The sequence below is a fragment of the Entelurus aequoreus genome, linkage group LG02 (assembly GCF_033978785.1).
Source record: "Entelurus aequoreus isolate RoL-2023_Sb linkage group LG02, RoL_Eaeq_v1.1, whole genome shotgun sequence".
Lineage (NCBI taxonomy): Eukaryota > Metazoa > Chordata > Actinopteri > Syngnathiformes > Syngnathidae > Entelurus > Entelurus aequoreus.
Window position 1 is genome coordinate 24,125,088 of NC_084732.1, and position 15,858 is coordinate 24,140,945.

General features: G+C 39.1%; 1 protein-coding gene across 6 annotated transcripts in view; it reads right to left on the reverse strand.

The window, feature by feature from the left end:
• celf6 (CUGBP Elav-like family member 6) overlaps window positions 1–15,858 on the reverse strand; it is a 439,773-nt gene that overhangs the window by 185,422 nt on the left and 238,493 nt on the right. For all 6 annotated transcript variants that reach the window (XM_062023932.1, XM_062023933.1, XM_062023931.1 and 3 more), the window contains exon 3: window positions 872–920. In XM_062023932.1, the coding sequence (XP_061879916.1) occupies window positions 872–920 (49 nt within the window). The remainder of the gene's footprint in view (window positions 1–871; window positions 921–15,858) is intronic.

Sequence of the window (15,858 nt, forward strand, 5' to 3'; positions counted from 1 at the left end):
AGTGTATGATAAAAGCATACTCCATTGTAGTGGTGCTCAAAGTTTGGCGTGCGCCTTCCCAGAGGAACAACTGAGAACTTCAAGCACTGGGAAAAATGTTTTTAAACCTACAGTTACATAATAAGGAGAAAACTGAAAAAAAGACAGCGGAAAACTCCAGAAAATAAACTTTGGAAAATTGGTTAGAATGTCTTTTAGGATGTAAGGCGTGGCAGTAATTGTGTGCATTATGTGCAGTAGTCTATCATGTTGGCATCCATTGTAGCCGGTCACCCAGGAGGGCAGTCTTCGCATCTGCGGACCCTTCCCATGTTTTTTTTTTATTTTTCCCATTTTGTGTTGTTGGAATTTTTTCCTTGCCCGGATGTGGGTTCAGATCAGGGGAGCCTTTCGAGGCACTTGTGATTAAGGGCGGAAGAAATGAACTTTGATTGAAGAATGATTGATTTTGGTGTTAGTGATGACTTCAAAAAAGTAAGATGGTTGTCCCTTAGTTGAAAAGACCCTGCTGGATACTATAAGCGTATTAATTCAATAACAGAAGTAAAGTAACATATTGTGGTGTAGCTCAGGGCTTGTCTATCAGACTTACCACTAAGTGAATGCGTGTTTCCTGAAGCCTCCGGTCGGAGGTTCAAGGTTTCGAGATGTACTCAACCTTTTTTCGCCATGTTTTCCTCTATTTCGTCTTTGACCTGCCCACAGTGACTGTGAACCGCGACAGCCCCCTTTTTTTTTACTGGCGCAGATGGAAAGTCAATAGAAGCAAGTGACCTATATTAGTGCCTGCACCGCTGAACTCCCAGTGCGTCTTAAGTGAGAGTAGAATATTAAGGATTGTGTCTGCGTGTGTGTCTGTAAGGTTATTTACCTCCCCGTCCTTCGCTGTCTGCTGGCTTCACCTGGATGGGCCGGTTCATCTGGAGGGAAAGGAAGGAAGAGGGAGGTTAGTGTAGAAACAACGGAGGCATTTTTAATTGATCACCTTATAGGTGTTTCTGGTGTGTCGTGAGTGCTTTGTTAGCTAAACACAAAAACTCCAAGCAGTGGGTTTAATTAATCCACAAGGCCGCCTCTAGAGATTGCCCACAGTTGAGCAGAATTAGCACTTTTCAATGACGGAGTCACACTGGGTGTCAGATGGCACTTGGAGATTAATGCCATTACATCAGAGCCACTCCCAGACCTTCAGGCAGAGGTCCTTTCTGGCTGGCCCTCATTCTTCCTGTGCCCCTTCTGGCTCCAGACTCCCAGTCACCAGCTATATCCTACTCATCTCTGGCCCCCCCTCAACAATACGTTTTTCCCTTGCCGTCGTCTGAAAAAAACACTTTTTGATATAATTATCTGGATTTCACTTGTTTATTATTATTTCATGTTAACAGATTAGGTGTTCATTGTTATATAATAAAGCATAGCTTAGTCATTGTTCAGTTTGTTCTTTATTTTTGAATATATTGAATAGTGTTGTCCCGATACCAACATTTTGGTATCGGTACCAAAATGTATTTCGAAACTTTTCTGTACTTTTCGATACTTTTCTAAATAAAGGGCACCACAAAAAACTGCATTATTGGCTCTATTTTAACAATCAATCTTACAGTACACTAAACATATGTTTGTTATTGCAAGTTTGTCCTTAAATAAAATAATGAACATATGAGACAACTTGTCTTTTAGTAGTAAGTAAACAAACAAAAATTCCTAATTAGTCTGCTGACGTATGCAGTAACATATTGTGTCATTTATCATTCTATTATTTTGTCAACCTTATTAAGGACAAGTGGTAGAAAATAAATGATTAGTCTACTTGTTCATTTACTGTTTGTCAAGACTTGGACTTAGGCGTGGTTTGTTATCCCGTGGTGCAAATGATTTGGACCGAACATGGCGTGAAGATGAATACATATTTAATTTTAACACTCAAAAAAGGAATAAACAAAAAACTCGCACAAAGGCAGAACTATGGACATAAAACAAAACTTGCAAACTATGGCATGAATAAAGAAAACTTACTTGGACGAGAAAAGGGCATGAAAAAGAGCAGGATGGATCATAAGGGTGTGTAGAGAGTGTGATGTCGCCAGGCTGACTTCCTGGCAACAATGGGTTTAAATAATAGTGACATGATTAGTGAAAACAGGTGCGTGACTCAAAACGTGAAACAGGTGCATGACATGACAGGTGAAAACTAATGGGTTGCTATGGTGACAAAACAAACAAAAGTGCACAAAGAGTCCAAAAACAAACCCGAACATGACTAAAACAAAACATGATCACACAGACATGACACTGTTAATATCTGCTTACTTTCTCTTTTAACATGTTCTGTCTACACTTCTGTTAAAATGTAATAATTGCGTATTATTCTGTTGTTTGGATGCTTTACATTAGTTTTGGATGATACCACATATTTAGGTATCAATCTGATACCAAGTAATTACAGGATCATCAAGTTTTAGAGGCGGTATAGTACCAAATATGATTCATTAGTATCGCGGTACAATACGTATACCGGTATACCGTACAACCCTAATATTGAAGTAATTAACATTTATCTACTTATTTTTTTATTTAAAATGTAAAAAAAAAAATGTCTTTGTTTTTATTTCATCACTGGACAATCTATCTTTTGCTACACATTCTCTATTCTTTGCTCTCCCAGTTAGAAACAATTTTGATAGACAATTACAGTGAAACCTCAGTTTACAAAACCCTCTTGTACAAACGTTTATGAGCCACAGATCGAATAAAAATACATTTTGGTGTACGAACCTTGTCTGTATACAAATGTTTAATCCACCCATTCAATGAGTCCCATTGTGTGTCTCGCAGCGCAGTCATTTTGTGCCCGGCAGCACATCCATTTTGGACAGGCTAATCGATATCCCATGCTCATTGAGCCAACACAGCAGTGCTGTCGTTAGCTACTGTGCTACTAATCAATTAAACCCTAAAAAGGCACACCAAGACAATTAACTGGAAAAGTAAAGTGGATGTTATTCTTATTCGTGCAGCTGGGTTGGCTCCAGCCCCCCGTGACCCAGAGAGAGACTAGCGGTAGAAAAAAATGGATGGATTGACGCTTAATCATTGTAGCAACCTGGCTGTTAAAGTTTGGAGTTTTGTGATTTCAAAGTAAGTGCACCACAGGGCTAGTGATAGTGGGTGTGCGTGTCAACAGTTCAGCTAGTGGTTGTTGTTTCTACTTTGTTATTAAATAGAACGTTTTGTTTAGTTTAGTTTATTAAGGACCCCCATTAGTCTACACCGCAGTGGAGACCATTCTTCCTGGGGTCAAGGCCACAAACATCACACAATCACAAAACAGAAGATTACAATGCAGTAAAACATGATCAATAATAACATTTTGTAATACAAAAATAGCAACAAAAAAATAAAAAAAATAAAATAACTTGGAGTTTACATAATAATGTTCATACTAGGGCTGCAACAACTAATCGATTAAATCGATTAAAATCGATTATTAAAATAGTTGCCGATTAATTTAGTAATTAATTGGATCTATGCTATGCGCATGCGCAGAGGTTTTTTTTATTTTTATTTTTATTTTTTTTATTTTTTTTTAATAAACCTTTATTTATAAACTGCAACATTTATAAAAAGCTGAGAAACAATAATCAAAATAAGTATGGTGCCAGTATGCTGTTTTTTTTCAATAAAATACTGGATAGGATAGAAATGTAGTTTGTCTCTTTTATCCGATTATTAATCGATTAATCAAAGTAATAATCGACAGATTGATCGATTATCAAATTCATCGTTAGTTGCAGCCCTAGTTCGTACCAAAGATAAAAAAGAGCAATATAACAATATATATATATATATTTTTTTTTTTTTGCAAAAATAAAATAAAGAGCCATAGGCCTACAATATATACATTAGTGTACCAAAGACAAACAATATTCTAAGTGACGAAAAAGTACCATATTTAATAAAATATGACATAAAGTACATACAAAATCAAGATAATATCAATATAAAATACGATAACCAGAAACAAAAATTTCAGCAAAAAATAATTCAATCCATCACCCCCGTGTTATGTTTGTTTGATAACATATATTACTCTATAGCACGTTATATTTTTTTCAAAGTGTACAAACTTTTACTAAAATGTGGACTTTTGTAGATGCTGGAGTCCATTACTAATGTTTGCATTGTTTCTCATGGAGAAATGTGCTTCATTATGCAAACTTTTTTATGTACGAACCCTTGTTCAGTGGCCTTGTGGTTAGAGTGTCCGCCCTGACATCGGTAGGTCGTAGGTTCAAACCCCGGGCGAGTCATACCAAAGACTATAAAAATGGGACCCATTATATCCCTGCTTGGCACTCAGCATCAAGGGTTGGAATTGGGGGTTAAATCATCAAAATGATCCCCGAGCGCGGCCACCGCTGCTGCTCACTGCTCCCCTCACCTCCCAGGGGGTGGAACAAGGGTGATGGGTCAAATGCGGAGGGTAATTTCACCACACCTAGTGTGTGCTTGACTATTTATGGTACTTTAACTTTTAACTTTAACTTTATTCAAGACCCGATTTAGTTTTTAAATCAATGTTCTACTGTATTAGTAATTTCTTAGACATTGGAACGGGTAGGATTGGATAAGGTCTGATTCGTTCTGCTCCTTTTCAGACATCTTGAAATAACACGTGAATCTACCACCTCTAACTCGTTAAGCACGCGTGAAACAAATACAACCATGCCCATAACCAATTTGGCGCCGCTCCGGTCAGCCAGGCACCAACCTGCCCTTGCCTTCCCAACTGGTTGGCTTATACATAATCAATAAGTAGCATTTGAAGAGTCGTTTCCTGAGTTGAACGTGTCAATGCGAACTTCAGAAACACTCTTTAAAAACTCCCTTTGCTGCTTCTTTTGCTTGCATGTCTTGTATTTCATCTGGAGTCACTCCCGAGAGTTCAGCTGCAGAAGCAGAAAAGCACTTAAAGTAAGCCCCCCTCGCTTATCCAGGCCATGTGTCATATTCCCTCGCATTTGTCAGGACCCGGACCCGTCTGTCTGAACTCGGCCATGCGGACAGGTCCAGCATGTGACCGACGCAAGGCGCTGCCCACTCGGATCACCCAGCATCGGGGCGGCGCGGTGGGTGTTGTTTGGCCCCCTCAGGCGGTGCAGCGCTCTGACAGCAGCTGTGACATGAGCCTGGACCGCAGCTAAATATAGAGGCGGATGTGGTGGACATGTATAGACAAGCGTATACGCGGTGACACCCCCGCAAAATATGCTGCGACACCGAAACAATGCTGATGCACACGTCACATAGTTAAGGGTGTGAAGGCTCTTTGCAAACGCCTGCTGACAAATTCCGCAAACCGCAGCTATATATTCTTCATAGACAGTTTGAGTGTTGTTTTACTTTGCCTCTTGCTGTTCCTTCAGAGTAACATCTGCCACATTTGAGGCTGCCGCTGTGGACACTACTCCGCAGTATCCACTTTGCTGTACTGGCCTGTTTTTTTTACTGCCCTTAGTCTCATTTATTGATTACCGTTTTTCCTTGAATTGGCGCCGGGGCGGTTATTAATTTAAAACCTCTTCTCACTCCGGCGCTTACCAAAGGCATGCGGTAAATTTAGGCCTGCGCTTATAAATTTAAGTGTGATGTAAGGATACCATCATGAAAAGCACATTTAATAAAACAAACGTTATTATGGTCTTACCTTTTACTTATAAATGAAGTCCATGCGCAGCTTCTTCTGACCAAAAGCATCGATAACTTGTTTATAGGAGTCTTCCTTATCTTTCTTCAGTTTTAAAAGTATCTCTGTCTCGATGGAGATATTCCTTTAATTATTACCTCCTGTTTCGATTGAAATTCCAATTTAGAAAACTGTTTTATTTTAGATATGTAATCCTCCATGTTAAAAGTGCAAGCGAGAGGAAAAAATAAACGATCGCTGCTAAAGCTGTTGCTGCTTGTTGTCACTTCTTCTGCAGGCGAGTAGTCGCAAGAAGGATCACTAGCGCCCTCTACCACCAGGAGGCGGGAGTCATTTAATGACTCATATTTGACACACGCAGATACGGTATATTAATAAAACATAGCTGCTTACTGTTCTTTTTAGCATATTCAATGGCTTGGACCTTAAATCCTACTGAATAGCTCTTAATCTTCTTCCCTTTATGCGATTTTAAATTACCGGTATTGAAATCAGCCTCCTCCATTTTGAAAATGATGACAGGTGAAGTGTCACTCGTGACGTGACGAGTTTGACCCGGCGGAAGTTCTAGGCATATGCTAATTATTTGCGAAACGAGTTTGACCCGGCGGAAATTCTAGACATGCGCTAATAAAAATAATATTTTGCGAAACGAGTTTGACCCGGCATTAATCCAGAGCCGGCGGTAATGCTAAGCATGCGCTAATTATTTTGCGAAACGAGTTTGACCCCGCAGTAATTCTAGGCAGGCACATACTATATACCTGGCGGCAATTCAAGGAAATACGGTACTTTGTTTTTTCTATTGCATACCTGTTTAGGGTCATGTTTGAGTTGGTATACTGAGGTGTATACCTACAAAATTAGCTAAAAAAAAAAAGAGAGCTTACTAACGTTGGCCACCAGTTTAGTGGCCTTGTGGTTAGGGAGTCCGCCCTGAGACTGGGAGGTCGTGAGTTCAAACCCCGGCCGAGTCATACCAAAGCTTACGAAAAATGATACCCATTGCCTCCCTGCTTGGCAGTCAGCATCAACGGTTAGAATTGGGGGTTAAATCACCAAATGATTCCCAAGTGTGGCCACCGCTGCTGCTCACTGCTCTCCTCACCTCCCAGGGGGTGAACATGGGTCAAATGCAGAGGATACATTTCACCACACCCAGTGTGTTTGTGGAGATCGTTGGGACTTTAACTTGAACTTTAACTATTACCCCTTTGATTTTGGGCAGGATGCAATTGGTTGCCAGTCAATCACAGGGCGCCCGTAGTCTCCTCTTGAATAACATGTGTTACCCTTGCGTAGCCAGTAAATACAGGAGACCTTTCTTCTCCTCCATTGTTTGTTACCGTGTCTCCTATACATTCAGTGGCATTTTTTCTGCCACTGAAGAGGAACTATAAAGAAGTTAATCATTTTTGACTTATAAATACAAAGGTACTGGGTTCGATACCGAGCCTGGGGTCTTTCTGTGTGGAGTTTGCATGTTCTCCCCATGACTGCGTGGGTTCCCTCCGGGATACTTCGGCTTCCTCCCACCTCCAAAGACATGCTCCTGGTGATAGGTTGATTGGAAACACTAAAAAATTGGCCCTAGTGTGTGATCGTGAGTGTGAATGTTGTCTGTCCATCTGTGTTGGCCCTGTGATGAGGTTGAGACTTGTCCAGGGTGTACCCCGCCTACCACCCGAATGCAGCTGGGATAGGGACAAGCGGTAGAAAATGGATGGATGGGTGTTGTTACATGGTTTGGTACTCGTGTCAAACAATGCCATAGCGTCAAATGATAAGGTTCATATATGTTAGCGTGAGCTTGCACGGAAGTTTGGATGCCTCTGTTTGTGGTGTTTTGCGAAGTGATGCCTTTTTTATAGACATTAAGTCAAACTCCCAGCTTAAAAAAAGGGATTATTTTCATTTGTATATGAATAGTAACACTGACATATGACATGCAGTAACATAAATACTGCTAAAACAGCTGGTTTTATGCACTCTATGAATCAATCGGAGAATATGCAGGTGTAGCTAATGTCGTGACCGAGTGAATTCATAAGGTTTATGAAGTTTATTGTGAACCGTGTCTGGAAAAAAAAAATTGCAGTGATATTAAGATATATATTTAAGCAATTTACAAAGATACATTATGATACTTTTGGAGAGGGTGGGTTGTGGTTCAATTTGCAATCTGAGAACTTCTCCACAATCAAACATTTTGATGACAGATTTTAAAAAATGGGTGATAATTATTTGACAAGGGAGCAAACTGTATCCAAAATGTACACCTAAGCATATCTATATAACTAATACGTACAACCTACCCCAGGGGTGCCAAAATGTTTCCACTGAGGGCCACAGACTGACAAATCAAGGGCCATTTTGGTAGTTTTGACCGTCTAAACCAGTGCAATATATATATTTTCTTTCAAAGAATTAGAAAATACAATTTGGTACACATTTTTTGTAAATGCTGAAGAGCTAAAGCTGGCCATATAGAGTCAAGTAACGGAAAATATGAGCAAAATGAGCTAAAATAAAACGAGCTAGCATGCTATCAGTAGTATGCTAACATGCTAACAACAACATGCTTACAGTTAGCATTAGTGAAATACCAAATGTATATGATACTGATTACCTACTAAATTAGTTAAAGAGCTGGTATGCTAATGTTAGCATGCTAAAATGCCAACTGAAACCTGCATCAAGTACTAAAATACATTACTCTTAGGGGTGTTACTTGTTTAAAATGCTGGCCTGCTAATGTTAACATCCATCAAAAAAAAAACATCCATCAAGTACCAACATATGACTGAGGTGTATACCTACAAAATTTGCTAAAAAAAAAGAAGTTAGAATACTAACGTTACCATGCTAACAAATATGAAACAAAATATTTTACTTTGAGCGGCATACCTGCTATATTAGAATGTTAACGATTGTGCTGTGGGCCGATAAAAAAGTTGCTATGTGACGCACTTTGGAGCCCAAAAATATATTTTTTAAAGTTTTTTTAGCGTAGATCAAAACCGTCATAGGTTGTGCTTACAGATTCTACCAACTACAAACGTGGTACTATTTTTAAGCGGAAACCCCCAACAAGGCCAGTGGAGCTGAAAAAAAATAAGTCCACTCCAAGGACAACAGTCACAACTCAACAACGTACTCCGCCTTTCTCTGGCACTGTGCTCTCGGACTGCAACTTTCTGCCGTAACTTAACATATCCCACAATGCACCATTCCCACAAGTTATGCTTGGCATTTAGATCGTCCAGATGTTTTAGTTACATCCGAGTTCAGAGGTTGGAACAGTCTATTTCTGTGTGGATATCGATGTTTCCCAGCGAGTCTTGCGTAAAGGTCGCGTTGCATGCAACAGCCATGCATCAGGCATAATATAGGTCAGTTGTAACATTGTAAGCAGTGTGTGTGTGTGTGTGTGTGTGTGCTTTAAATATGCCAGTGTCACAATTTGTCTTGCCTAAGAGGTTAAGGAGAGCCCCGAGTCCCAACATCTCTGTACGGTGATCAGTCAACTTGTAGCACTTTTAAACGGCAACAATCGAGGCTTCATTAGTGGCCCTGAGCCCACTGCCGCAACAAGAGTCATTAGACACCCCAAAAGTACACTTGGGGGTTGCTAGGCAACAGAGTGGCAGTGCCCGGCAGGCAGACGAGGCGGGCTGGCCCGGCAGTCCGCCAACCAATTGGCACTTCTTTCTTTTCCCTTTTTTATTTTTTTTTTCCTTCCTCCAGTCGGTCCAAAGAGGTCAACGCAAGAGTGAGGAAGAAAGATTCTCCTAACTCCCACACCTTCCAGCATGTCCTACTTTCTTGTCCATTTTTACTGACTCTGACCAGGACTTTCTTTTTTCTTTTTTTCCCCGAGTGCAAGTCTGCTGCAACTTCTGGGCCAACTATTGAGTCATTGCTCAGCGCACATTTGCTTATGGCAGCAGCTAAAGTCGCTTCATTTTATTAGTAGCAAACAACTTTACACAGGAATAGAAGTCCACGCTCCCTCCCCGCCTCACACCAGCACAAAAAATCTGGGGGCTCAATAACAGCAGGTGGCTTAGGTGACATCTTAATCCCTTATTACCGAGTGCAGGATTAGCCAACAGATCAAGGCTGAGTTAATTATATGAATTCATCAGAGGCTGGGCGAAGAGGCAGCCTGCCTTTCCCCTTTGGGCCAAAGCAATCACACCGCCCATCCTCTCGCACACACTCCAACCAAAACCAAGTGAAAGTGTGTCTGTACCATGAAGCTAGCAGGTACAGTGTGTTAGCATCGCAGTATCCAATACACCAAGGCTATTCGACCTAAGGGCTCAGGGGCCGGACATTGATATGTGGATGTTTCATGAGGAAGTGTGTCAGGTTCAAACACTGATGACACCTATTAAACAGACAAAGAATCAAGGAATCAAACAGAGACAGAATTACATTTGGCTCAGTGAGGAGAGCGCGTACACCTGTACCCTTTTACAGTGTCTAACCACGCTCTGACGAAAGATTGTACGCCTCCTCTTTTATTTGGACTTTCCCTGATTACATGGCAACAGCTGTTTCTAAAGGGATGGGGGTCGTAAACAGCCGCCGCCTTTGGTTACAAAACAGTTCAAAGAAAAGGTCGGTTCAAAGAAAAGGTCGTAAACAGCCGTTGCCCCTCCGTCACAAAACAGTTCAAAGAAAAGGTGCCTGGAGGGGGGTCAGGCCCTGCTTCCTCTCCGCTTTGTAGATCTCAGGTCAAGACAAAATCTTCTTGTGGATTACAATACATCAAAGAAACCGACACCCTCATGTCGCTCCCCATCCTACACAGGGGAGTTTTACAAGCCTTTTGTTTGGTAAGATCAAAGACAGCTCATTGAAACACAAAGTTTTGTGATAACTTAGATACAATTATTCTGACAAAGTGCCTCCGCTGGTTATATTTCTTTGAGACTGTGTTTACTAATTCGAAAAATTAAAGTCAAGCCTGACTTTAATTTTTCGAATTAGTGATTGTACTGCAAAAAAAAAAAAAGGGATTACTCCCTATATGTGTATATGTATGTATGTATATATATGTATATATATATATATATATACTGTATTAATGTGTGTATGTGTGTGTGTATATATATATATATATATATATATATATATATATATATATATATATATATATATATATATATATATATATATATATATATATATATATATATATATATATATATATATATGTATCTGTTTATATTTTATTTTATTTCTGATAATTTATTATGAATGTATTTTTTTTTTCTTTGTTCATTTAATCGATGCATTTGTAGATATTACTTTGTTTTTTGTTTTTTTTTGTTTTTTCTTTCTTTTTTTGGGGGGTGAGGTGGGTGGTATGGGTGGGGTATAAACAAAAATATTTTGACATTTAGGGAAGACAATAGATATATGATTTATGTGAATATGATGTAATGGATAGGAATGTCTGATGCTGGATGTCAATAAAAATAAAATGAAAAAAAAAAAAAGAGACTGCGTTTACTTACCTTATTTTTCGGACTATAAGGCGCACTTAAAATCCTTTCATTTTCTCAAAACTCGACAGTGTGCCTAATAACCCGGTGCGCCTAACGTACGGAATAATTCTGGTTGTGCTTACCGACCTCGAAGCTATTTTATTTGGTACACATTGAAATGATAGGTGTGACCAGTCGATGGCAGTCACACATAAGAGATATGTGTAGACTGCACTATGACTCAAGTAAACGACACCAGCATTTTATATGTTCCATTGAAAATATAGAACATTGCACACGGCGCTCAAAAATCTATCAACATGTTTTAGTACGACTTTGGTAAGCTACGAAGCCGCACCGCTTGATGGATTGTACTGTGCTTCAACATACGAGTATTATTATGGTGTGTGTATAAGGGAATACACATTATCTGGCGTTTTGTTTCGCAATATTATGCGAAAGCAACTTTTCTTACCTTCTAGGTACCCGCTGATCTGTATTTGGGATCTGCATAAGTCCTGAAAAATTGCGCATGTCCGCCTATGTAGTCCCTAGTCGATAAGCTTCTTCTTTTTCTCCAACTACTTGTTATTGGACATTCATCCTCCGCTGTTGCCATTTCTAATATAACGTTAATTAAGATTCTATACAAGTTTAAGACCTCTTGATTTCTCACCACAGGTAGTTTAGTTCACAGTGTTGTGCAGGTGCATGCAAACAACAAAGTATTACATCGGAGTCACTCCACAATACATCTTAGGGTTTTCATAAAAGAGATGTACGCTCTAAATTGGACCTGTCGTGTAAATCCAGCCATTCAGACGCAGGTCCTGGTCAAATTAACTGCACAGACAACCGGGAACAAGACGACGGTTAATTCATCCGGCAGACGTTTGGATGCATGGGGTAAGTGGGCGGGGATATGCCCCCCCATCCAACCCCCCCGCTCATGTCTTGCTTTATATTTGTCTCTCTGTGCCCCTTTGGCCTCCAAAACCAATATGCTTCCCTCCACAGCCCCTTAATGGCTTGATCAATGCTGACAAATAGGCAGCTCATGCTGTCTTCTGCCTGGGAACTCAAAGCTCTGTGCCTACGCCAACGCACCGCTCCTCATCTCTCCTCTCACTTTTTCCCCGTCTTTTTTTTTTTTTATTACCCCCCCCTCCCCTGCTCAGCCACATTTCCCCTACTTCATGCTCTATTTACTTTATGTCTATACATTCACTTTTTGTCTTTCCTCTACTCTCCGGCGTAGAATCTATATTTTTCATTATTTTATGATGAATAAAAGTGAGCTTAAGACACGGAGGGTTGGGAAAGCAATAGTGTGGAAGAGAGGAGCTGGCTTGCATTTTTACTTTTTTTTTTATTTTTATTTTTTATCCAGTGAAGGACTACATTGGAGTGTGTACACCTGAGTGTCTTTGGCTAGCGTGTGTGTGTGATTGATAATAGTGCAGCGGAGAGGGAGCGAGACAAGGTCAGCGCTGGCCCGTGACCACGCTTGACCACGCTTTGGTAGAAATTGATGCTCATAAAGTAAACAAAGACAAAATGTTTTTTTTTAGCAGTCTGTAAGATGTGCTGTAAAGTTATTAGAAAAACCTATGGAAATCATTTTACGCTTGGAAATTATTTATATCTATCAATTTATAGCAGGGGTGCCCATATATATATATATATATATATATGTATATATACATGTATATAATATATATATATATATATGTATATATATATATATATATATATATATATATATATATATATATATATATATATATATATATATATATATATATATATATATATATATATATATATATATATATATATATATATATATATATATATATATATATATATATAGTACAGGCCAAACGTTTGGACACACCTTCTCATTCAATGCATGTTCTTTATTTCCATGACTATTTACATTGTAGATTGTCACTGAAGGCATCGAAACTGTGAATGAACACATGTGGAGTTATGTACTTAACAAAAAAAGGTGAAATAACTGAAAACATGTTTTATATTTTAGTTTCTTCAAAATAGCCACCCTTTGCTCTGATTACTGTTCTGCACACTCTTGGCATTCTCTCGATGAGCTTCAAGAGGTAGTCACCTGAAAGGGTTTTCACTTCACAGGTGTCATAGTTTTGATGCCTTCAGTGGAAATAAAAGAAAACGCATGGAAATGACAAGGTGTGTCCAAACTTTTGGCCTGTACTGTACTGTATGTGTGTGTGTGTGTATATATATATATATATATATATATATATATATATATATATATATATATATATATATATATATATATATATATATATATATATATATATATATATATATATATACACACATGTGTTAGGGCTGTCATTGTTAACATGTTCACACATGTGACTAATAAAAAAAAAATATTGCATTACCATCAATGGATGACGATTAATTATAGTGTTTGTTTTGGCCGCCGGGCAGCGATCACGTCACACACCAGTGTGATGATAGTTAGAGAGATGTGCTCTGCGCCCTTCAAAACGAACTCCGATGGAACTTTGGATAAAACTGAGGTCATTAGTTAGTATTGCACCTTTAACAGTTAATTTTACTCATTTTCATTAATTACTAGTTTCTATGTAACTGTTTTTATATTGTTTTACTTTCTTTTTAGTTCAAGAAAATGTTTTTAATTTATTTATCTTATTTTATTTTAATAATTTTTTTAAAAAAGGACCTTATCTTCACCATACCTGGTTGTCCAATTTAGGCATGATAACGTGTTAATTCCACGACTGTATATATCAGTATCGGTTGATATCGGTATCGGTAATTAAAGAGTTGGAAAAAACCCAGAATATCGGATATCGTCAAAAAGCCATTATCGGACATCCCTAGTTTGGGCACCCTTGATGTAACTCATTTTGAATGTTGCTCAATGTAATGGTAATGGTTTTGTTGGTTACATTGAAGAACATCGCGTTTACCCATGCACAAATCACTGTGTCCAAAAAGAAGTAGGAAGAAGTTGAGCTTTTTTGAGTGGAAAATGACAGGGACAATTGGCTTTAAAAGTCACAGGAAAAAAAAAGGGATGATGTTTTGAATTAACATCTCAGTCTTTTGCCGCTTTCCAGCTAAATGATACCCAGCACTAGGGTTGTACTGTATACTGGTATTAGTATAGTACCGCGATACTAATGAATAATTCTCGGTACTATTCCGCCTCTGAAAAGTACCGGTCCGCCAGCCCTGCATGCTTCAAATATGCCTCACTACACTAAAAATATATGTTATATATATATATATATATATATTTTTTTTTTAAAAATAAATATCTTCCTAAGAAATTTCATCTATATTCATTAGGCATAGCTGGAATGACTAAGAGGAAAATGGCCCACAATGCCCAGGTTATAGGCTCTCTTAAGTGTTAAAATATCATATAAAAATGTTAGAATTATTCGTCTGATGTACAATAAAATTCCAAAACGTTACAGCCAAATTGTAAAACACATACTAAAGGTAGATTGAGGTCATATGTATTAGAAACTAAATTATCTCTGAAAAATTATTGCCTAGACTTATGGTTCTCTATGAAAGATCTGTTCAGGTGATATATTTTCTCAGCGGTTTAAAATACAATTATCTCCCTCGGGGAATATTTTGGCGCTCCTAGATCCAGAGGTGGTTGTTCTGCCCCGGCCCAAATTACAGCTTCCATCACCCATCAGTCACACCTCAGGACGCCCTGCCCCTCATCTCTGTGTGGAGGAAGAAACAGGGCCAGCACAGCGGGAACGTCGCTCTCTCTCAAATTGGAGCGCATGTTCACCGCGAGTCTTCCTGTGAGGCGGGAAAGTCAGAGGAGAGTCTCGGTCGGCCGAGTTTTGTCGGAGGGTTTAGAAGCCGAGTGATTCGGAAAAACGCACGGACAGGTCTCAGTGTGAAGTAAAAGGGAGGAAGAAACGGGGGCAGGAAGCTTAGCATAGGGTGGATGGTATTCAAAAAACGTTGCCGGTTCTTAGCTTTTGGGGGTGAAATGCAGATTTATTTCCCATATTTAGTTACATAATGTAACACATTAAACCAGGGGTGTCAAACGTACGGCCCGCGGGCCAAAGTAAGCCCGCGAACAGGCTTTATCCTGCCCGCAGGATGAGTTTGTTAAGTATAAAAATGAGCCAACATTTTTGAATGAAAGAAACAGCTGTTCTAAATGTGTCCACTAGATGTCGCAATATTAATTCTTTGTATCTTTATAGATGATGCTACGTATGTAAAAAAAACAAAAAAAAAACACACATGATGCCTGTGATGAGGTGGCGACTTGTCCAGGGTGTACCCCGCCTTCTGAAAAACAGTCCGACCGGAACTCTCGAATAACTAAAGTTCCTTGGGTGAATAATATAAACTCACTACACCGGTATGTTTTAGTGCTTTCATGGCGAGTTTACTGACAGATATAAGTAAGAACTTTACACTACTTTATATTAGAAATGGCAACAGCGGAAGATGAATGTCCCATAACAAGAAGATGGAGAAAAAGAAGAAGCTTGTCAACTACGGCGTCGGTACAAAGGCGGACACGTGCAATTTTTCAAGATTTATGCAGATCCCAAATACAGATCAGCGGGTACCAGATGGTAAGAA